The sequence below is a fragment of the Oncorhynchus mykiss genome, chromosome 15, assembly GCF_013265735.2.
Source record: "Oncorhynchus mykiss isolate Arlee chromosome 15, USDA_OmykA_1.1, whole genome shotgun sequence".
NCBI lineage: Eukaryota > Metazoa > Chordata > Actinopteri > Salmoniformes > Salmonidae > Oncorhynchus > Oncorhynchus mykiss.
Window position 1 is genome coordinate 24,816,825 of NC_048579.1, and position 24,183 is coordinate 24,841,007.

Consider the following 24,183-nt stretch of genomic DNA (forward strand, 5'->3'; position numbering starts at 1 on the left):
CAGGCGACAGGCACAGGACTCACCAGGCTGGGGAGACACACAGGAGACCTGGTTCTGGGAACAGGCACAGGACTCACCAGGCTGGGGAGACACACAGGAGACCTGGTTCTAGGAACAGGCACAGGACTCACCAGGCTGGGGAGACACACAGGTGGCCTCCTCCTTGGCCGATGCACTGCACACACTGGGCCGTGGAGGCGCACTGGCGGTCTCGAGCACAGAGCTGGCCCCACCAGTTCTGGCTGGATGCCAGCTTCCACCCGACAAATGCGGGACGCTGGCACCGAGCACACCGGCCTGTGAAGTGCATGTAAACTTCTGACCCACTGGGAATGTGATGAAAGAAATTAAAGCTGAAATAAATCATTCTCTCTTCTATTATTCTGACATTTCACATTGTTAAAATAAAGTGGTGATCCTAACTGACTTAAGACAGGGAATTTGTACTAGGATAAAATGTCAGGAATAGTGAAAAACTGAGTTTAAATGTATTTGGCTAAGATGTATGTAAACTTCCGACTTCAACAGTATATTTGTACCTATTTGGCTTACTAAACTAACTAGCTTTGGTTAAAAATCATGATGTCAGGGTGGCTGGGATAGACCAATCAGCACACCCACTGGGAAAATATACATTTACGGCCCAGTGCCGTGACCCTGCGTAATGAACACCGCCAGAAATTGGAAATGAAATGACTACCATTGAATAACTGGTTCTCATTTTTGTTTGCTCTCCTACGCAACATTTCAAACGTAATGTGTCCTTACATCTGAGGTAACCAGTTACAGAACATTAATGTTTTTTAGGGACAGGAAAATAGGTTCTTCTGTTTGTTATGCTGTCAATCAGCTGCTAACTGCTAACTGTCCATTCAACCTTGGGTGGAAACGACACACTTTATTCTTCTGTACGGTAGGTCGAGCAATTTGAAGAAGCAATCATTTTTCTTTGCGTATACGGTAATTTTCAGTCAATGTGGTCCTGTTTATACAATAAAAAAATTATAGATGGGAGGGGTTTGCACTTTTGGGATTATCCCATTGGCTCCATTGTGCCAGCCTGGGCTCAATCAAGTGCGTCTAGAGTATTTGAAGAAAAACAAATACTATTTGTATGGCGCCTTACATAGGCAGCAGTCCATAAATAGGCAACCTGCAAGATGCAAAAAAATAAACAATATACTTGTTTTGTTAACTTAAAAAAAAATAATAGCACAATCAAGTCATTGTTATGCAGTTACATGTGGCTAGCCAAAATAAAACAACACAATTCATTTCACATTTGCTGTAAAATTAATGAAGTTCAGGTTGTCAACACAATGTGTTGCAGTACTGAAAGTAAATGCATCATCCATTTCGTCAACTTTCACAGACAGAATGGCAGAATATTAGCTTCATCAGTTGCTCTGTTCAGAGACATTTTCATAATTGGACCAGAGTCAGTTATTTAGATAGGCCTATACGTAGGAGGGAAACATCTGTTGGCTATGTTCCTATTAAATCAACCTGCAGAGACAAGACATGCAAACACACACACACACACACACACACACACACACACACACACACACACACACACACACACACACACACACACACACACACACACACACACACACACACACACACACACACACACACACACACACACACACACACACACACACACACACACATTCCCTTACTCCCCCATCTATAATAATACAACAACAAAAAACATTTAGAGAGGTAATCCTCAAAGCCACTGTCATAGATATATACATCGGAATACAAATTAAACACCATAACTATTGATAAGGGGTCTGCGTAGTAGTCTACCATTGCTTTGACAGCTGGTGAAATGAAAGATACACTTGGCTTAATGAAATGATCTATACAAGGGATATAGGTGTTGGCTGGCGATGCTTGTTGAGAGGAACCAGCTGTGTATAATACACTGAACATGTTTCTTGTACCCCACACTGAAACGACTACTGATGTCCGCAAGCTGCAGTTGAAAGCAGTGTGAGGTCTAAACACAGAGCTTCATGTGCTATAATTCACACTTGGGCAATAGCTTTGACAAGTAAATCTGTCACATTAATCAATAACAGCAACAATCCCTGAAGGGTGCTGACTTGTGAGAATAGATCCACTTGCTGCTTGTTTGTCGCTGCCAGCTAGGGGATAGAGAGAGGCATGTAAAAAAAAAAACAATTTGCATAGATCTATTGCCTCAAGCACTGCTAAACAACACAGTGAGTTAGTTGCCAGGCAACATGAAGACATTTTGTCATGGATTATTCCATGGTGTCTGTCTGGTCTGCTCAGTGGGCTATGGTGGGTCGGGTGCTATTGTGGTAGTACGGTTCAGTCTCTGTCTCTCCCTTCTCTCTCGCTCCTTGTTTACTGAAAAGTCATGTTTAATTCATCTCTTGACAGACTTGGTCTTCACAATGGTAATGGCCTTGTTTGTGTTGGGCCAAGCTGGTGCGTGAGTTGTAACAGAGGTCACAACTGCTTTGGTAAAGGGTGTTTTGACACATTCAGTCAGCCACAAATGCAACGTAGCGATAGCGATTTGAGATCAGATCACAAACCAGACAAAAGAGCTCTCTTCAGTAGACTGTTTCATCGGCTAATAAAGCAGAACTTGACACTCCACTTAATGTCTCTTTAATATTAATTTTGTTCAGATTGAAATGTTAGTCTAACGATTTTTAAAAACTATAATCTAATCAGAAATTGACTATTGAAAATGCATGGCTGGGGAGCAGTGGTGTAAAGTACTTAAGTAAAAATACTTCAAAGTACTACTTAAGTAGTGTTTTTGGGCATCTGTACATTACTCTACCGTTTATATTTTGGACAACTTTTACTTTTTCTCCACTATATCCCTAAAGAAAATAAGGTATTTTTTACTCCAAACATTCTCCCTGACACCTCAAAGTACTCGTTACATTTTGAACGCTTAGCAGGACAGGAAAATGGTCCAATTCATGCATTTATCAAGAGATCATCCCTGGTCATCCCTACAGCCTCTTATCTGGCGGACTCGCTCAACACAAATGCTTTGTTTCTGAATGATGTCTGAGTGCCCCCTGGCTATCTGTAAGAAAAATATATATATATATTGCCGTCTAGTTTGCTTAATATCAGGATTTTTTTTAAAATTATTTGTACTTTTACTTTCGATACTTAAGTATATTATACTATAAGTATATTTTAGAAATTGCATTCACTTTTAATTCTTATGTACATTTAAAACCAAATACTTTTAGACTTTGATTCAAGTAGTATTTTACTGGGTGACTTTTACTTTTACTTGAGTCATTTTCAACTAAGGTATCTTGACTTTTACTAAAGTATGACAATTGGGTACTTTTTACCATTGCTGGGGGGGGGGTCACTCCAATCTGACCAGCCATAACTCCAGGGGCAGGATTTCAATCTTGAATCAGCAGAAAATAATTGCCACTTAAACAACAACTGGACTGTAGGTCAAGTGAACAAAGGGAAACCATTCATCATTGAACTATTTCAATAGCATGCTGTGCACAGAAGTACAACCATTCAATTGAATTGTCTTGCTTGGCTTCTCATATTACATCCCTGCGTGTACATTACAGGTGGATCAAAGTGGAAGTCCTCTGAGGCTTGCGTACATTTAAGGCCCAATTCTGACGTAACCATTTTCCCTGACGATCGATTGGCTCACTTTATAATCTTTGCATTCACGGCATGTAATCTTGACTATTTGACATTTGTGTGCATATTCAGAGCAAAATGAAATGTGCCATATCAGATCGGTTGGGTAGTACTTTGCTGTGATCTATTTTAACCGTAGAAAAATAGTTTTTATTTTTCAGAAAATCAAAAAGGTATTTTACCACTTATTCTGCAAAGAAAATGAGGTTTATAGCAAATTGATCGGTTAAATGCCTGAAGCTCTTTTGACATGTTTTTCTCGAACAAGCACAATACCTCATGGCAATAGCAGTATTCAGCACAATATCCATCCTTGTATGTTGCCCCACCCAATGGTAACACAGGAGTAATACATTCATGAGGCTGTCATTACATTGGGATAGTTACCCATCCTCTCTTACCATGCACTACATAGGGGCAACTGTGAATTTTACAGTAATTTATCGGCAGCTGGTTCGAATCACAGGGCTGACAAGAAAAATCTGTCAGAAGTGAGCCGGATGGTTACTGGTGTTACTGTCTGGCTTAGATCCTGGGTCTCCCCTTGCACCACAAGCCTATATGCTGCCTGAGAAAGCCTGCAGACTGAGCTTGAAGACCTAATGCAAGTATTCAGGTCTCAGGCAAAGTAACTCAATTGTGGCTTTGTGCAGGGCACTTAATCCATCTGCAGCACTAGATTCTGTGTAGAACCTGGTATGTTGTCGCCACCCATTGGTAACATATGAGAAATACATTTATAAGGGCTGTCATTAAATTGGAATAGGTATCCAACCAAAGATGGTGGATAAATGAAGATGTCTTACTCAGGCAGTTTACCATTGGAAATAATAATAAAGATTCCTTTCTGTGTAAGTGGGCGTTCCCTCTCTCTCAGGGGCGGCAGGGTAGCCTAGTGGTTAGAGCGCTGGACGAGTAGCCGGAAGGTTGCAAGTTCAAACCCCCGAGCTGACAAGGTACAAATCTGTCGTTCTGCCCCTGAACAGGCAGTTAACCCACTGTTCCTAGGCCGTCATTGAAAATAAGAATTTGTTCTTAACTGACTTGCCTGGTTAAATAAGAAAATGTGAGCACTGGTCTACTTATTTTGACCTCCCCGCTCTCTCCACCTGCCCCTCCACTACCAGAAAAAAATTGCCAGTAAGTTCTTTCGCTTCTGTGGCACCCGATCCGTTGGGTGGGGCAATAAGTAGACCAGACTGACCAGACTGGCCTTGCAACTATCCATCCTCTCTAACCATGGCAACAGGACAATCACAGGAGCTAATATTCAGTCAGTTTTGAACATGCTTCAGTACAATAGTATGTCTGTGTTGGAAGGGGAAGGCCTTTGTTTTATTATACTTGTGTTAATACATATTTTTTTATGAACAATACATAGAGGTTTGGGGTTGTTTTGGGTATTTAAAATGTTTTTTTTTTTATTTAAAAAAAAACCCATCCTTATTGATTATTCCCTTACAGAAAAAACACAGGATTTCACATGAAAACATGTGGTTTTGGAATTAAAGTCATATGTGAAAACAAAAATAAGTCATTGTGATACACAGAGTGCTTTTATCATGCAGTGTTTTCAACATATGTTTATTACTCAACGTGTCTTACCTCAGATTTGAATTTACAACCTCTTGGTTCACAGCATTTCGATCTTTCTGCTACGCCACATTAGACAACGCCTGTGCTAACAACTTATTTCACCTGTATTCTTACACTTTGGAATTAAAAGTGAATCTCGGCTTTGTTAAAAAGAAACTTGATAAAAATGAGTAACATTGAATAATATACCCCACCAACATTAGACAACTATACAGAAAACCCTCAAATTGGTGAAATAAGTCAATTAAATCAAATGACGTGAGAATAGTCCAATTATTTGATAACTAATAAGATGGCACTCTAAGTGCAGAGATGCATTATAGGTAATGAACTTGTATTGGAATGTCACAATGTGAAGTGTTCTGTCACGATCGTTATAAGGAATGGACCAAGGTGTAGCATGGTAGGCGTACATTATCCTTTAATAAATGAACACAGAACAAAAACAACAGTCTACCAACCAAAGCGTGAAACTACTGGTGTGCACACAGGCAACTAACTGTAGACAAGATCCCACAAACACAATGGGGAAAATGGCTACCTAAATATGATCCCCAATCAGAGACAACGATAAACAGCTGTTTCTGATTGGGAACCATACCAGGCCAACATAAACCATTAATCACGTAGATGATCCACCCTAGTCACTATCACGCCCCAACCAACATAGAGAATAAACAGCTCTCTATGGTCAGACGTGACAGTACCCCCCCCCAAAAGATGCGGACTCCGACTGCAAAACCTGACTCGATAGGGGAGGGTCCGGTTGGGCATCTACCTTCGTGGGGCGGCTCCGGTGCGGGGCAAAGTACCCACTCCGCTCGCAGATATGACGTCTTCCTCCATGGCGGCTCTGGTGCGGGGATTGTCGCAGGAGGAACCGGACCGTGTATCGTCGCCGGAGGAACCGGACCGTAGATCGTCGCAGGAGGCTCCGGACTGAGAACCCCTGCTAAAGGCTCCGGACCGCAGACCGTCTCAGGAGGTTCCGGACCGCAGACCGTCTCAGGAGATGACTGTGGAGGCGCACTGAAGGCCTGATGCGTGGGACCGGTACAGGTGGCACCGGGCTGATGACATGCACCTCAGGGTGAGTGCGGGGAGGAGGCACAGGATGTACTGGACTGTGGAGGCGCACTGGAGGCCTGATGCGTGGGACCGGTACAGGTGGCACCGGGCTGCTGACACGGACCTCAGGGCGAGTGCGAGGAGCAGGAACAGGACACACCTGCCTGGGAAAGCGCACTTGAGAGGGGAGTACGAGGAGCAGGAACAGGACACACCTGCCTGGGAAAGCGCACTTGAGGGAGAGTGCGAGGAGTTGGCACAGGAAGGCACTGGGTTGTGAAGATGCACTGGAGACCTGGTGTGTATAGCCGGCATCAATTGTTCCGGAACTGTAACACACATCTCTCATGACGAGTACCTGACTCAGGTGGCACCAAACTGACAACACGTTCCTTTATTCCAAATCCCTGGGTCCTCCACCAACTCAACAACTCTCCCATTTCTCTCTCCTCCAAATTCTCCTTCTCCCAGACTGGCTCTGGTTCACTCCTCGGCTCTGCCGACTGCTCCCCCCAAAAATGTCTTGGGGTTCCTGTGGCCTACCTCCCCGACTTCGTCGCTGTCCCTCCTTCGCTGCTTCTGCCTGCCTCCATGGCAGGCTCTTCTCTCCTGCCATTATGTCGTCCCAAGTCCAGGATGTTCTCTCCCTAATCTCCGCCACAGACAAGGATGCCATTACCTCCCGTGCACGCTGCTTGGTCCGTTGTTGGTGGGATCTTCTGTCACAATCGTTATAAGGAATGGACCAAGGTGCAGCGTGGTAGGCGTACATTATCCTTTAATAAATGAACACTGAACAAAAACAACAAACTACCAAACGAAACGTGACGCTACTGGTGTGCACACAGACAACTAACTGTAGACAAGATCCCACAAACACAATGGGGAAAATGGCTACCTAAGTATGATCCCCAATCAGAGACAACGATAAACAGCTGTCTCTGATGGGGAACCATACCAGGCCAACATAAACCATTAATCACCTAGATGACCCACCCTAGTCACTATCACACCCCAACCAACATAGAGAATAAACAGCTCTCTATGGTCAGGCGTGACAGTACCCCCCCCCCCCCCCCCGTCGGGGGGCGGCTCCGATGGTCAGGGCGTGACATGTTCCAAAAACACGTTTTCATATGATTTCGTCTGCAGAGCCTCAATGTCTCAGCATTGACATCCGATACTTATTTGTTACCAAGAACATATATCCACACACTCTTGAAAATAAGAGTATGGTTACAGTACAATGTTGTCCCTGGTTTACAAAAAGGTCAAAAGGTACACATAAGGTACCTTCAGAGGTACAAATAGGAATTCACACAGTACTGGTCGGTGCCTTTTAGAGTACATGTGTGGCTAATCTATACTTAACAAAAATAGAAATGCAACATGGGACAATTTCTAAGATTTTACCGAGTTACAGTTCATATAAGGAAATCATTCAATTGAAAAAAAAAATGAATTAGTCCCTAATCTATGGACTTCAGATGACTGGGCATGGGAGCACCCATGGATGGGAGCAACCAATAGGCCCACCCACTTGGCAGCCAGGCCCACCCACTGGGGAGCCAGGACCAGCCAATCAGAATGAGTTTTTCCCCACAAAATGGCTTTATTACAGACAGAAATATGAGATTTTTTTTCAGCTCATGAAACATGGGACCAACACTTTACATGTTGGGTTTATATTTTTCTACACAACATATTCAGTATAAGGTACAATTATTACAGCACTGAAATGTAGGTGGGAACAATGTGCTGGCTCGGACTCATTAGCATATTTGGGGGCTTAGTGTAAAATATGTTGTTTTTGTGGCAACCATCATTGGAAATGTTGTATGTGTTTAAGTGGTTAATCATCATGTTAATAAAAGTTGTTAAACACCCCTTCTGACACGGTTAATTCTGAAATCTTTATAAGAACCTATGACACTCAGGAGCTGTATTGTTAAGAGAGTAGTGTGCAGTTTAATGTCTACTGGTTTACAGAAAGCTGACGTGAAGTTAATGATTAGTTGTTTGTCTGATGTGCAGTAGGGAAGGGCGTAGTACAATGACATGGTACTAGGTACTGTATTAATTCAATATTATACAGTTATTTGGTATCACATACAGTCATGTCAGGCTGGAGAACTGACAGCCCACAAGCACAGAATTATAAACAGAACACAACAGACCATATTAACTGGGAAGCCATTCCCACTCTTGGGAGACCAAAAAGAGCTAGTTAAAAGCCATTGCCTGCAATATTCTGATAGGCTGCTAATTAGCAAGTAAGGTTGCTTGTTGTCAACAGAAGAGTCAGAGAAGGCACAATAGGTTACTGGTATGTTACTGTGAATTTTACAATCATTTACTGACATATGGTTTCCAGATAGGAAAAGACAAATTCCAGTAGTGAAACTACTGGACAACAGTCAATACCTTTTTTTTACAGTGGCGCTCATCAGTGCCACATGCTCTAACAGAATTAGTCAAATAGACCATGTCAAAAGAGACACTCAACTTCCAGCAACATTAACTATGAGACAGTTCAAATGCTACAACACTGCCACTGACGGTAGGCACAAATATATTTGACCACGTCCCCAAATATGCTAATGACCCCACCAGTACATTGCACCCACCTATCAAAGCAGGGGGACTGTTAAAATTGAAATCATGTAAATTATGCATTTTAAAGTAAAATATTCTGAATGACATTTGACACCTGGATTTTCACATGTGCTCAAATGTTGTCACATGTTCACATGTTGAAATTTTGCATCCCCATGTTGCCACATTTATTTCACATGAGATCCTATGACATCCTATTTCACGTTATCACATTAGTTGATATAAAAAAAGTAATCTTTATTTAACTATGCAAGTCAGTTATGAACAAATTCTTATTTACAATGACGGGAAACAGTGGGATAACTGCCTTGTTCAGGGGCAGAACAAGAGATTTTTACCTTGTCAGGTCTGGGATTTGATCCAGCAACCTTTCAATCACTGGCACACCACTCTAACCACTAGGCTACCTGATACCCCCATAAAATCATATTAAATTCACGTGTTTTTTTGCATGAGGGTTTTCCCTGAATTCGTATTGTGGTATGGATTGGAATAATTTCAGTATATGTGGACAGTATCATCACCATAGTGGAATTAATGTTTCAATGTGAAACATTTTATTCCACTCTGGAAAATCCTATTCACCTCTCTGAAGAATCAGTAGTGCTCCACCGTATAATACCTTCCCACATGTTATTACAGAAACTCCTTTACCCAGCCCTCCCCTTGGTGCTTGATCAACCAATCGAATCATAGTTTTTGCTTTAACAGCCAACCACAAGCCTACCTTGCCCTCTCTTCCTGTTGTTGCTAGAACAGTGATGTCAACTCTCCTGTGACATGATTGGCTGTGGAGGCTGTGCTGGGTTTCAGGTCGCTGCCTAGGCTGAGCAGCACAAAGGACTGGGGGAGAAAGCTGCATCCATCTCTGCATTGGAAGAATCCACTGGATTGGGAGAAGAAGACCAACGCCACAGGCTCCATTACCCACGTCTGCTCAGAGACCCAGACCGAGACTGCGCACAGCCAGAAAAAAATAGAGAGAGATATTTCAGGATGTAGAGAGAGAGAGGGATAGATACAGGGAGAGTCATAGATTTAGCACAAAAGATATAGATAAATATAGATTTGTATATAGACGGGAGGCAAAACAGGGCCGGTGCTACCTGCTGGGAGGTGCAATGAGGCTGTGTTATCGATACTGGCCAGACGCAGGTTGCAGCAACAGCAGCAGCAGCAGGGCATTCCTCCGGCTGGATGTCTGTTATTCTGAGGCAGTGCTGTGAGTGGTGCGTAGTACCACCAAATCCAGCACGACTGTGGCGGGGGAGAAAATCTCTGACATGCCCACGGAGATGCTTCAGTCAGAAGGCGTGGGCAAGGATGTCACCCTACCTGCTGCCACAGCCGGCCCGGCTCAACCCGGCGCGGTGCCATTGCGGATCCTCAACAAGGGGCCTGAATACTTCCGCAGGCAGGCCGCAGAGCAGCACCAACCCCATCGTATGAGCGCCGTGGAGAGGCTAGAGGCGGACAAGGCCAAGTACGTGAAGAGCCAAGAGGTGATCAACGCCAAGCAGGAGCCTGTGACGGCTGCTCTACTCCTGCCCAGCCCTCCTGGACCCCCTGGTGGCCCTGCATATGGTCCCAAGAGAGCTGGCAGCAGCCCTGCCCTCAAAGCCTCCAACAAAAACAACGGTAAATCTGATGTGGGCCAAGCCAAGCGTGCCAACCTCAATTTAGAGATCCTGCGGAATCTTCTCAACAGTTCAGAGAGTTGCATGGCGGGCCAGGGGAATGGGGCGAGGAGCTGGGCCCCACAGCGCTCCCGGTCCAGCGAGCTTCACCGCCGCTCCTTTGCTGAGTCGCTGCGGGTGTTCCCCACGCAGGGTGCCAACCTCAACCTGAGCGCCAGCCTTCTGCAGGAGCGGCCTGTCGAGGGCCTGCTGCACCTCTCACTCAGCTCCTCAGACTTGCGTTTGCCCCTCCGTGTGAAACCCGGCATTAGCGGTGGCTCCGGCCCGCCACCGCCACCCAAACCCCATGCCTCTGTTCCCCGGAGACCATCCCTGAACCGGTCCAAATCTGACCTGAGTGAGCGCTATGCCCGGGCAGGCGCTGACGTGGAGCGCTTCTTTAACTACTGTGGGCTGGACCCCGGGGAGCTGGAGGGCCTCGGTGTGGTGGAGAGCTTTGCCCGTGCCAACTCCGACCTCCTCTCCCTCAACTTCCGCAGCGCCAGCATGATCAGCTCCGACTGCGAGCGATCGCTGCATAGCAACGACAACCTGACAGACGACGCGGATTCGGCTGAGCGCGTCCCCTACGGAATATCTGCCGTCGAGCGCAATGCACGCGTTATCAAATGGCTGTATAGCATCAAACATGCACGAGAGTCTCAGAAAGTCTCCCATGTTTGAGAGGACTCAAGCTTTATTAGGTCATGATTAGCGGAACTAGCTACAAAAGGCATTCATAACCCCATCCATAAGCACTAAATAAATATAAATACTATATAGGTATTTGATAAACGCTTTGTGATGTATTGAACATAGCATCTTACAGTGCATTTATGTGAAAGTATAATATCATTATTGATATTTTTGAACCATTTGTAAATCAATAGTAAACTATAAATCATCATGTATTCTGCATTTGCTTATTTATTAACAGTAAGTTAATACAATTGAATTATTTTTTATTCATTATCATGCCAGATGTCATAGCACTAATGTCACTCATGAAGACATCCAGAAACACTATGAAATATCTACATGATAAAGAAACGTAAAATGTGTAAACATTAAACACTTGTTGGAGTACATGCATATGTATAGTAAAACATGCATATGTATAGTAAAACATGCATATGTATAGTAAAACATGCATATGTATAGTAAAACATGCATATGTATAGTAAAACATGCATATGTATAGTAAAACATGCATATGTATAGTAAAACATGCATATGTATAGTAAAACATGCATATGTATAGTAAAACATGCATATGTATAGTAAAACATGCATATGTATAGTAAAACATGTATATGTGTAAAGTATGTCTTGAATCATCGACAACAGGCCTTATACTGTATAAAGGTAAACACGGTTATATGGATTAGTGTTTATAAGAATTTCAAAAGCAGGCATTCAAATAGAAATGTTTCCAATTACAGAACCTTCCCACACTTCAAATTTGGACCTAAGGACTGCTAACCAAAGTTCCAACGAAAGGACAAGACATACCTACCCGCTGGTGGCAGTCCTAACGCCTCTGACCACAGAACATTAGCCTTCCTTTTCTTTTTATTTCCCTACGGTTCTACATGTTGAATCGACACCGTTCGTTGACACCCAGCAGGTGATCTACTGCGCACGGCCAACATTCGTGTTGGTCTGTCTTGTCCTTTAAGGATAAGATGCACTATAGGGTGATGCTATGTCAAACTGTGACGTTTTCATACGGTAACCCTATATACTGCTGTTTCATCATGTTTACCTAGTGCTTACAGTAAGGTTGTAAATGCTCCCTGTAGACACAGTGGATGTAATTCATTATCCATTATGCATTATTTGATCTACAATAGGTATTTGTGGTCCTGAAAACATTGTCCTGTCAGCCTGCATGCTTCCCCAAACCTGCAGTTCTCAGACAGAACCTTGATTTTAAGATGGCTGCTGTAGTACCTTACTATCTTTATAAAAAAAAACGGGGGAAAAAAATGAGTTAAGCAGCATTGGCACAGTCAGCATTGTCTGGGTACATGGACTGTTACTCAAAGTCATTCCCGAGGCTGAGCGCATTATGTCCTGCTATTTGCACTTCAGTGTTGATGCTTTGCTCCTGTGTGCTTTGATCAATACCCGCGTGTGTGTCTGTGTCCAAGCGCTGTGTGAATATAAACTCTTTAGCTGGCAAAGCATGTTATCAACTTCTATTTGGTTTTGTACTGGTTCTGTAGTTCCCTCCATGTGGTCACTGTTGTGTTCATTTGGCGAATTAGGACCGGATGGTTGCGTTTGGGGACTATTGGCTTGCTCTACGTGTCAATGCATCACCAATGCAATGTACCAGTGGCCCAAGATCTTTTTGTATTGTATAATGTATACTGTATAAGGACATGCATAGCACTTCAACTGCTACCATATCTATGAAAGACTCAATTCTGCTTGTTACTGTATTAAATAGCTTATTAACTGCTTAGGCCTTGTCTTTTATCAAATCAAATCAAATTTATTTGTCACATACACATGGTTAGCAGATGTTAATGCGAGTGTAGCGAAATGCTTGTGCTTCTAGTTCCGACAATGCTGTAATAACCAACGAGTAATCTAACCTAACAATTCCAAAACTACTACCTTATACACACAAGTGTAAAGGGATAAAGAATATGTACATAAAATATATGAATGAGTGATGGTACATAACGGCATAGGCAAGATGCAGTAGATGGTATCGAGTGCAGTATATACATATGAGATGAGTAATGTAGGGTATGTAAACAAAGTGGCATAGTTTAAAGTGGCTAGTGATACATGTATTACATAAAAATGCAGTAGATGATATAGAGTACAGTATATACATATACATATGAGATGAGTAATGTAGGGTATGTAAACATTATATTAAGTAGCATTGTTTAAAGTGGCTAGTGATATATTTTACATCAATTTCCATCAATTCCCATTATTTTAAAGTGGCTGGAGTTGAGTCAGTGTGTTGGCAGCAGCCACTCAATGTTAGTGGTGGCTGTTTAACAGTCTGATGGCCTTGAGATAGAAGCTGTTTTTCAGTCTCTCGGTCCCTGCTTTGATACACCTGTACTGACCTCGCCTTCTGGATGATAGCGGGGTGAACAGGCAGTGGCCCGGGTAGTTGTTGTCCTTGATGATCTTAATGGCCTTCCTGTGACATCGGGTGGTGTAGGTGTCCTGGAGGGCAGGTAGTTTGCCCCCGGTGATGCGTTGTACAGACCTCACTACCCTCTGGAGAGCCTTACGGTTGTGGGCGGAGCAGTTTCCGTACCAGGCGGTGATACAGCCCGACAGGATGCTCTCGATTGTGCATCTGTAGAAGTTTGTGAGTGCTTTCGGTGACAAGCCAAATTTCTTCAGCCTCCTGAGGTTGAAGAGGCACTGCTGCGCCTTCTTCACAACGCTGTCTGTGTGGGTGGACCAATTCAGTTTGTCTGTGATGTGTACGCCGAGGAACTTACTACCCTCTCCACTACTGTCCCATCGATGTGGATAGGGGGGTGCTCCCTCTGCTGTTTCCTGTATTCCACAATCATCGCCTTAGTTTTGTTGACGTTGAGTGTGAGGTTATTTTCCTGACACCACACTCCGAGGGCCCTCACCTCCTCCCTGTAGGCCGTCTCGTCGTTGTTGGTAATCAAGCCTACCACTGTAGTGTCATCCGCAAACTTGATGATTGAGTTGGAGGCGTGCATGGCCATGCAGTCGTGGGTGAACAGGGAGTACAGGAGAGGGCTCAGAACGCACCCTTGTGGGGCCCCAGTGTTGAGGATCAGCGGGGTGGAGATGTTGTTACCTACCCTCACCACCTGGGGGCGGCCCGTCAGGAAGTCCAGTACCCAGTTGCACAGGGCGGGATCGAGATCCAGGGTTTCGAGCTTGATGACGAGATTGGAGGGTACTATGGTGTTAAATGCTGAGCTGTAGTCGATGAACAGCATTCTCACATAGGTATTCCTCTTGTCCAGATGGGTTAGGGCAGTGTGCAGTGTGGTTGAGATTGCATCGTCTGTGGACCTATTTGGGTGGTAAGAAAATTGGAGTGGGTCTAGGGTGTCAGGTAGGGTGGAGGTGATATGGTCCTTGACTAGTCTCTCAAAGCACTTCATGATGACGGAAGTGAGTGCTACGGGGCGGTAGTCGTTTAGCTCAGTTACCTTAGCTTTCTTGGGAACAGGGACAATGGTGTCCCTCTTGAAGCATGTGGGAACAGCAGACTGGGATAAGGATTGATTGAATATGTCCGTAAACAAACCAGCCAGCTGGTCTGCGCATGCTCTGAGGACGCGGCTGGGGATGCCGTCTGGGCCTGCAGCCTTGCGAGGGTTAACACATTTAAATGTTTTACTCACGTCGGCTGCAGTGAAGGAGAGTCCGCATGTTTTGGTTGCGGGCCGTGTCAGTGGCACTGTATTGTCCTCAAAGCGGGCAAAAAAGTTATTTAGTCTGCCTGGGAGCAAGACATATTTCATCACATTTGAATTATCCTGCAAAACTTTTAGTAAGTTCTTTAAAAAATTGTTTTTTTACACAAATGGCAAAACCCCAAGCACATGTGTTGCGAAACCCTTCTCATAAAATCAACAGCCAATAAACAGGGAGTTCGCCTTTCTAGTCAGTGACCATTCCAACATATTTGCACTTACCAGTAATAAAATAAACCATGCTCTTGCATGTGTTAAAGGCCAGGTAAGATTTCCTGCTGTTTAATTGTCATTTCCTAAGGTTCTACAAATAACCACGTTGCCTTTGCATGCCTTTATTTATCATTTGAGTAGAAATGTGTGTGTGTGTCTTCTTCTCTCCATTCTACTCCCTTTTGATGAGGTCAGGGATGTAATCACTGTAGCTGTCCTGTCTGGCAATGAAAGAAAGAGTTTATGTACTTACCGCATCAGTGCTTTGAGGTGGTTTATGCAACCAAACACGAGTATACTACCTGAGATCTATTCAATCTCAAATGAATAGTGTCTCTGGGTAGGTATATGACCTAATGTTAGTGAATAGTGTCTCTGGTTGTGTATATGACCTAATGTTAGTGAATAGTGTCTCTGGTTGTGTATATGACCTAATGTTAGTGAATAGTGTCTCTGGTTGTGTATATGACCTAATGTTAGTGAATAGTGTCTCTGGTTGTGTATATAACCTAATGTTAGTGAATAGTGTCTCTGGTTGTGTATATGACCTAATGTTAGTGAATAGTGTCTCTGGTTGTGTATATGACCTAATGTTAGTGAATAGTGTCTCTGGTTGTGTATATGACCTAATGTTAGTGAATAGTGTCTCTGGTTGTGTATATAACCTAATGTTAGTGAATAGTGTCTCTGGTTGTGTATATGACCTAATGTTAGTGAATAGTGTCTCTGGTTGTGTATATGACCTAATGTTAGTGAATAGTGTCTCTGGTTGTGTATATGACCTAATGTTAGTGAATAGTGTCTCTGGTTGTGTATATGACCTAATGTTAGTGAATAGTGTCTCTGGTTGTGTATATGACCTAATGTTAGTGAATAGTGTCTCTGGTTGTGTATATGACCTAATGTTAGTGAATAGTGTCTCTGGTTGTGTATATGACCTAATGTTAGTGAATAGTGTCTCTGGTTGTGTATATGACCTAATGTTAGTGAATAGTGTCTCTGGTTGTGTATATGACCTAATGTTAGTGAATAGTGTCTCTGGTTGTGTATATGACCTAATGTTAGTGAATAGTGTCTCTGGTTGTGTATATGACCTAATGTTAGTGAATAGTGTCTCTGGTTGTGTATATGACCTAATGTTAGTGAATAGTGTCTCTGGTTGTGTATATGACCTAATGTTAGTGAATAGTGTCTCTGGTTGTGTATATGACCTAATGTTAGTGAATAGTGTCTCTGGTTGTGTATATGACCTAATGTTAGTGAATAGTGTCTCTGGTTGTGTATATGACCTAATGTTAGTGAATAGTGTCTCTGGTTGTGTATATGACCTAATGTTAGTGAATAGTGTCTCTGGTTGTGTATATAACCCAATGTTAGTGAATAGTGTCTCTGGTTGTGTATATAACCTAATGTTAGTGAAAAGTGTTTGTGGCCATGGAGGCACCTGTATAGTGTTTCTATTCCTATAGCTCAGGCTATGTGCAGTATACCAAACAGAATACATACAGAAGGTCATTTGGAGTTTCTGTACCTGTATTTTCCATCCCCAGTCTATTTTACTTGACAAGTCTGCGGATCAATTCCCTCTTCTCATCCCGCAACTTGCTAATCTTCATCTCATAGTCCTGCTCTCTCTTTCTCTGCTCTGTCTTTGAGCATCTCTCGCCTTCTCAACACACTGTCTCACCGTCTCCCAGGTTTTGTCTTACATTCTCCGGTATATCTTTTTTCTCTCCAGCTCCATCAATGTGTCTATGTATGCTTCCTTGTCTTTCTTTTTCTATTTCTTCCTTCTCTCCTTCCATCATCTCGCTCACTCTCCTTTTCTCCCTGCACCTCCTCTCTCACCTGCTCTATTTCGTTCTTGACCCTCTTCTCCATATACTCCCTCTTTCTCCCTCACATTTTTCATCCTCTCTACCTCTTTCTCTCTCCTCCATCCTCTATACAGTGCCTTGCGAAAGTATTCGGCCCCCTTGAACTTTGCGACCTTTTGCCACATTTCAGGCTTCAAACATAAAGATATAAAACTGTATTTTTTTGTGAAGAATCAACAACAAGTGGGACACAATCATGAAGTGGAACGACATTTATTGGATATTTCAAACTTTTTTAACAAATCAAAAACTGAAAAATTGGGCGTGCAAAATTATTCAGCCCCTTTACTTTCAGTGCAGCAAACTCTCTCCAGAAGTTCAGTGAGGATCTCTGAATGATCCAATGTTGACCTAAATGACTAATGATGATAAATACAATCCACCTGTGTGTAATCAAGTCTCCGTATAAATACACCTGCACTGTGATAGTCTCAGAGGTCCGTTAAAAGCGCAGAGAGCATCATGAAGAACAAGGAACACACCAGGCAGGTCCGAGATACTGTTGTGAAGAAGTTTAAAGCCGGATTTGGATACAAAAAGATTTCCCAAGCTTTAAACATCCCAAGGAGCACTGTGCAAGCGATAATATTGAAATGGAAGGAGTATCAGACCACTGCAAATCTACCAAGACCTGGCCGTCCCTCTAAACTTTCAGCTCATACAAGGAGAAGACTGATCAGAGATGCAGCCAAGAGGCCCATGATCACTCTGGATGAACTGCAGAGATCTACAGCTGAGATGGGAGACTCTGTCCATAGGACAACAATCAGTCGTATATTGCACAAATCTGGCCTTTATGGAAGAGTGGCAAGAAGAAAGACATTTCTTAAAGATATCCATAAAAAGTGTTGTTTAAAGTTTGCCACAAGCCACCTGGGAGACACACCAAACATGTGGAAGAAGGTGCTCTGGTCAGATGAAACCAAAATTGAACTTTTTGGCAACAATGCAAAACGTTATGTTTGGCGTAAAAGCAACACAGCTGAACACACCATCCCCACTGTCAAACATGGTGGTGGCAGCATCATGGTTTGGGCCTGCTTTTCTTCAGCAGGGACAGGGAAGATGGTTAAAATTGATGGGAAGATGGATGGAGCCAAATACAGGACCATTCTGGAAGAAAACCTGATGGAGTCTGCAAAAGACCTGAGACTGGGACGGAGATTTGTCTTCCAACAAGACAATGATCCAAAAAATAAAGCAAAATCTACAATTTAATGGTTCAAAAATAAACATATCCAGGTGTTAGAATGGCCAAGTCAAAGTCCAGACCTGAATCCAATCGAGAATCTGTGGAAAGAACTGAAAACTGCTGTTCACAAATGCTCTCCATCCAACCTCACTGAGCTCGAGCTGTTTTGCAAGGAGGAATGGGAAAAAATGTCAGTCTCTCGATGTGCAAAACTGATAGAGACATACCCCAAGGGACTTACAGCTGTAATCGCAGCAAAAGGTGGCGCTACAAAGTATTAACTTAAGGGGGCTGAATAATTTTGCACGCCCAATGTTTCAGTTTTTGATTTGTTAAAAAAGTTTGAAATATCCAATAAATGTCATTCCACTTCATGATTGTGTCCCACTTGTTGTTGCTTCTTCACAAAAAAATACAGTTTTATATCTTTATGTTTGAAGCCTGAAATGTGGCAAAAGGTCGCAAAGTTCAAGGGGGCCGAATACTTTCGCAAGGCACTGTACCTCTTTCTCTACCACCTTCAACTTCTCTACCTCTTTCTCCTTCCTCCTCTCTACCTCTTTCTCGCTCTCTCCCTCATCTTCTCTTCCTCTTTCTCTCTCTCCTTCATCCTCTCTACCTCTTTCTCTCTCCTTCCTCCTCTATACCTCTTTCTCTACCCCTTCAACTTCTCTACCTCTTTCTCCTTCATCCCCTCTACCTCTCTCCACCTGCTGAGTTTAAGGATTCAGACTTATGGGTGTCATTCAGGCTTATAGGTTTGCATTGTGCTCTGCTTCAAGTGTTCAGCAAAAGTGACTCTGAAGTGGAATTTAAGTGCAAGATTGTTGGGTATGTTGTCATGACAACAGCATTGTGATGCCCCAGAACCAGAATGATGACATTACGGTACTCCAGAGTTCTGGTCCTATCCTGTCTGTGTTGGCCTGCTCCCTATGTAAACTAGCATTTCATTCTCACATGTATGCCCCTACACCAAATATTCTTAGAAATAAATCTATAAAATAATGGGTTCTCCTCCATTTCTGTCTCCAATACACAAACCATAGAGATTAGGCTAATAGGCTATTTCTATGACACAAACTGCTTTCTCAGTTGACTAAAGACGAATCTCTGCTAGGCTACTACATATAATTGTTCAATCAATTAACAGTTAGATGAATGGCAAAGCAGTTAGATGAGGAACAGAAAACGAATAAAATACTGAAAAATGTAATGTTTTATTAAAACCTCTCTGATATACTAATTTAAAGAAAACACATGTTTTTATTTTCCACTATGTTCACTTATATAGATATCTAACACAGTCAAACGCCTTAAGGGACTATTCTTATTGCGCTTTTAAGCTATACAGCAGCCGTTCTAGGTAACTGATCTGGCTGTTACGTTACCTTGTCCTATAATAAATGGGCTGGACAAGGTCGCGCAAGACGCGCATAGCCGCCTAGCTGTCTCCACAACAAACGTACGGATATCAGAAACGGTTACACCTCAATGGAAAAAACAGCACAGTAGACTAGACCATTTGCGACCGTGCATGTATAACGGACAGTCAATATATCGCATAATAAAAACACATATAAGTAGGCTATTCTCTCGGTCTTCCTCGCGCTTGCCAGGTGAGTTTTGGCGTTTTACTCCTGTCTTTTATTTTCTCAAACATAACAATGTAGGCAATTTCTCAATTAAGCTACACATCCCCATCTATATTGCAAATAGCCACAATGATGCATACAATATAGTCTTTAAATTGATGCTTTAGAAGAAAAACGCCAAATAACCGACATTATTTTTTGTCCGGCATATTAGGGTGGTAGTCTATTGTTAGCATAATATTGCGCGTGGTATTTATCAATGTTGGACACGGTTATATCTCTGCCTCCCGTTTCCTTCTCTTACATTTTGGCTACAGTGTTTAGTTCACGCTTTTTATTCGTATCAAATATGAGTAGCCTATTATATTCGCAGGTCATATCTGAGGAGTTGGCTAATTCGTCCCTCTGGTTTAGGTTCACTGCGTCTAATGCTCCCTTGTATAAAAATAGCTGGAAGCATCTCAATGGGGTTCGCGTCATAATGCGGTTTTTCGATGAATTTTTATACTAGGCTTATGCTTTGATGTCTCATGAATAAATCCCTTACGGGGAATGAGAACATAGCCTAACTCATGTGCAGTTTGATAAACATCAATTAAAATAGACAGGAGCTTGTTTTCATGGATTCGATTTGGCGCTGCCCTGGATTACTGAAATAACAATATTGGGTTTAGGCCTATCCGCATTTAGTCAACATTTGATAGGACTGCCAGCTAGACCAAGACGACCTTTGATGTACATTTTTCAGACATAAATTAGGTAGTTGTTGATGTATTAGACATTACCAGTTAGGCCTACAGATGCTGAAAGCCTGTAATTACACAGAGGAATAAGGGAAACCTATTAGAATAGCTATGAGTCTTTGCTGACAATCTTTTGCAACTTTTCTCTTTAGAAACCACCATGTCGCTGTATCCATCATTGGAGGACATGAAGGTGGATCAATTTATACAGGTAAGAGTCCTACATTTGTTTCAACACTCCAGAAACACCTAATGCATTGTTATTGAGCACATGTATAACTAATTGGCCTCATTATTTTACCAGGCTCGAAGTAGTACTTACTCCGCCAGTCCAAGCAAGACACCTGCTCTACTTGCTGTACAGGATGCTCCAAATCCAAATCCTGTGGAGGAAGAAACAGGTAACCAATTCCTCCCATAAGTCTTCCATTATCAATAATGCAGTCTGGATATGTTGTAATGTCTTCACGTGCTGACTCTACTAACCTTTTGATATCATGTCTCACAAATGATGGTAGAATTGTATCCACTTTTAGAGCAAATGGGAAATAATTATTGATCGTAGCTTGCCTTTGTTTCTCATTTCACTGTATCTGTTGGTGTTGGTTGCCTTGCAGGACTCTACCCCAAACTGTACCCTGAGCTCTCAGAGTTCATGGGGCTGAACCTCAGTGAGGATGCACTTCGCCAGGCGCTGTCCATGGTACCAGCAGAAGACTACTCTGGGGTAATCACACACTGCGTTTATAATTTGATATAAAATGGTGGCAGGGTTGATTTTGTTGAATTTCAGTCCACGGTCCTGAAATAAAATACAATTGACACCAACCCTGTTTACTATTACTTTACTATCATGTCTCTGTTTAATCTAAAACTGCAGAAATGAACCATAAAGTAACGTTAATTGTCATCTACTCCATGGGATGCTGATGAATGTTCTCACCTCTGTGGCTCTTTGAGAGTGATATGCTAGCTCTGTGTGGTTTCTGCAGGCAGTGGCTCCCAGGACTTCCGCTCTGAGCTACATGAGCGCTCCGGTCACAGGGAATGACTGTGGCATCCGCAGGGCTGAGATACGACAAGGCATCAGGGAGGTCATCCTCTGCAAGGACAGCGACGGCAAGATCGGACTGCGCCTCAAATCTGTGGACAATGTAAGACACTGGCACTATTCAATGACTTGTCAAGTAATATAAAACGATCCAGTTGGAAGTATGAACAAAATAGTAGGCTACCCTAGGTTTTCCCTTTAGCAAGCCTGACTATAGCACCACTTTTGTACTGAAAATGTCTCCCTTGGATACAGTTCTGTTGCTGAGTATCAGTGTTGCTTGGCAGGGTGTGTTTGTTCAGCTGGTACAGGCGAACACTGCCGCGGCATTGGGAGGCCTGCGCTTTGGAGATCAGGTGCTGCAGATAAACGGGGAGAACTGCGCTGGGTGGAGCACGGACAAGGCCCACAAGGTGCTGAAGAACGCCAGCGCCGAGAGGATAGCCTTTGTGGTACGGGACAGGTGAGCTCCCACCAGCCATTCATAATTCAACTGAGGATCCAGTTACATCACTGAATTATTGACTTGACTTGGTCCATCATGCTTCGGGATGAGGATACTGTGTGCCAAAACACTCTAGCTGCAACAGATATCATTATAGTACTGTGGTGTGTATTATAGTGTTTGCAACTGTACATTTCCTCTGACAGACCATTTGAGCGCACCATCACCCTGCACAAAGACATCAACGGCCAATTGGGTTTCATCTTTAAGAAGGGGAAGATCACCTTTATCGTGAAGGACAGTTCTGCTGCCCGCAACGGCCTCCTGACTGATCACCACATTTGTGAAGTCAATGGGCAGAATGTCATTGGACTTAAGGTAAACAAGCTGTCCTGATTGGTTGCACTCAAAAACAAGCAATGTTTTCACAATCATTTTTTTCTTTGATCCTTTTGCTGTATTCATCAGAAAATGTGTATTTTTTTGTCAATTTGCTGTTCTGTTCTTTGTGCCAGCAATTGCTCACTTTTCCCCTCTGCTTTTGTTCCTGGGTTCAGGATCCCCAGATTACAGACATCTTGAACTCCGCTGGTGGAGTGATAACTGTCACGGTGACACCCACTATCATCTTTGAGCACATGACGAAAAAGTGAGTACGATGTATCGAGGGATCTGTTGAAACGGACACAAAAACCATTAACCACTAATCGCCCCAGAAATCTAAAATTAACAGAATATTGATTGGTTTTCAACAGTAATACTGTGAAACCACATAAGGGGTGGAAATGCCTATGGGAATATGCTAATATAAAAGTCTGTCTTTGTAGGACACTAGTCTCGCGATCCCAGAACTCTCCTTTTCGTTCTGGAGAAACCGCGATTTGGCATCTCGAGGCTAGGACACGGTCACGCCCACAGGACAGTCTGGGAGGAACAATCATTGATATTCTGTCCATCTGTTTCTCTCTACGTTTCTCCAGGATGTCTTCCAGCATTGTGAAGAGCCTAATGGATCACTCTATCCCGGAGGTGTGAGGGCGGCAGTCATGTGATGGGAAATGAAGAGGAGTACCAATAACGTTATATGAATTGATGAGAAATGATGATTCTGCTGAGTTGTGCTCATGACCCCATGTCTCCACGCTGCATCCTGCGTTCGTGAAACAGACCAGTCACATGTGCATCTTTATGCCATTACTTCAATCAAAACCCATAACCATGTTTCTGCGATTAAAAAAGTCAAGTGTGTAAAATCATCTCTGTACAGTATGTTTGTTTCAAGCTCTAAAAGAAGTCCGTATGGATTCAGATGTCGATTCCTGCAGCGCTAGAGGAGTTATGGTTTTGAATTACCCCACAAATTCAGGTTAACAGATTTGATTTTATAGGGTCCTGAGCAATAGACCCCCGTCTTGCCCAATGGGCTAAAGCTCCATTGTAGCCAGTCTTTGGATTGAATGATACCTTGAGCTCATCAATGAACAAATCTCATACCCTCCTTTTTTTGTCCGTGGAAATGACTTTACTCTTCTATGACTTTGTAGTCAAGTGACACAATCTATCTTCTTCTGTACTTTGAATTACCCGTATTTTTTTGCCCTCTTCTATTGTATACGTTTGAAATGTTTCACACGTATGCCTTCTAGTACATGTTGTAAGCTTTAAGAACAAACTATTTACCTGAGAAAGTGAAAATGCTTGGGTGTTTGAAGGTATCCTAACATAATAATATTCAAAACCAGCCCACAATAATATGTAGATACTATAATTTAGTTTAATCTCAACTGTATGTCATTTCTATCAATCCATTCCTGCATATATTGGTGGGTTAAAATGCCCTGCATGATCATCAACGTCATTTTCGCACAAAATACACAATTGTGTTTTACTATTGACAGCTTTCCAGTGTTAATTAAATAAAGCCATACAAACGTTCCTCTTCGTTTCATGTCTTCTGCTATGTTTACAGTGAAACCTAA

The 24,183-nt window shown here is 42.8% G+C and overlaps 2 protein-coding genes across 2 annotated transcripts; both read left to right on the plus strand.

Moving 5' to 3' along the window:
* Positions 1–9,783: 9,783 nt before the first annotated feature.
* LOC110489862 (protein FAM110B) lies at positions 9,784–13,111 on the plus strand. The gene has a single exon (XM_021562810.2). It carries the CDS (start codon positions 10,251–10,253, stop codon positions 11,325–11,327), a length of 1,077 nt encoding a protein of 358 aa, XP_021418485.1. The 5' UTR covers positions 9,784–10,250; the 3' UTR covers positions 11,328–13,111.
* A 6,671-nt stretch (positions 13,112–19,782) lies between these two features.
* LOC110489863 (syndecan binding protein (syntenin)) lies at positions 19,783–24,139 on the plus strand. Its single transcript, XM_021562811.2, has 9 exons — positions 19,783–19,989; positions 20,861–20,919; positions 21,013–21,109; positions 21,326–21,435; positions 21,701–21,862; positions 22,047–22,222; positions 22,411–22,582; positions 22,762–22,853; positions 23,185–24,139. Exons 1-9 carry the CDS (start codon positions 19,908–19,910, stop codon positions 23,237–23,239), a joined length of 1,005 nt encoding a protein of 334 aa, XP_021418486.2. The 5' UTR covers positions 19,783–19,907; the 3' UTR covers positions 23,240–24,139.
* The last annotated feature ends 44 nt before the right edge of the window (positions 24,140–24,183 follow it).

Excerpts from the sequence above, each read along its gene's own strand:
- LOC110489862 (XM_021562810.2), top strand. The coding sequence starts at position 10,251 with ATGCCCACGGAGATGCTTCAGTCAGAAGGCGTGGGCAAGGATGTCACC.
- LOC110489863 (XM_021562811.2), top strand. The coding sequence starts at position 19,908 with ATGTATAACGGACAGTCAATATATCGCATAATAAAAACACATATAAGT. Across the intron at positions 20,920-21,012 it reads AGGTGGATCAATTTATACAG|GCTCGAAGTAGTACTTACTC; the intron begins GTAAGAGTCCTA and ends TTATTTTACCAG. Across the intron at positions 21,110-21,325 it reads TCCTGTGGAGGAAGAAACAG|GACTCTACCCCAAACTGTAC; the intron begins GTAACCAATTCC and ends GTTGCCTTGCAG.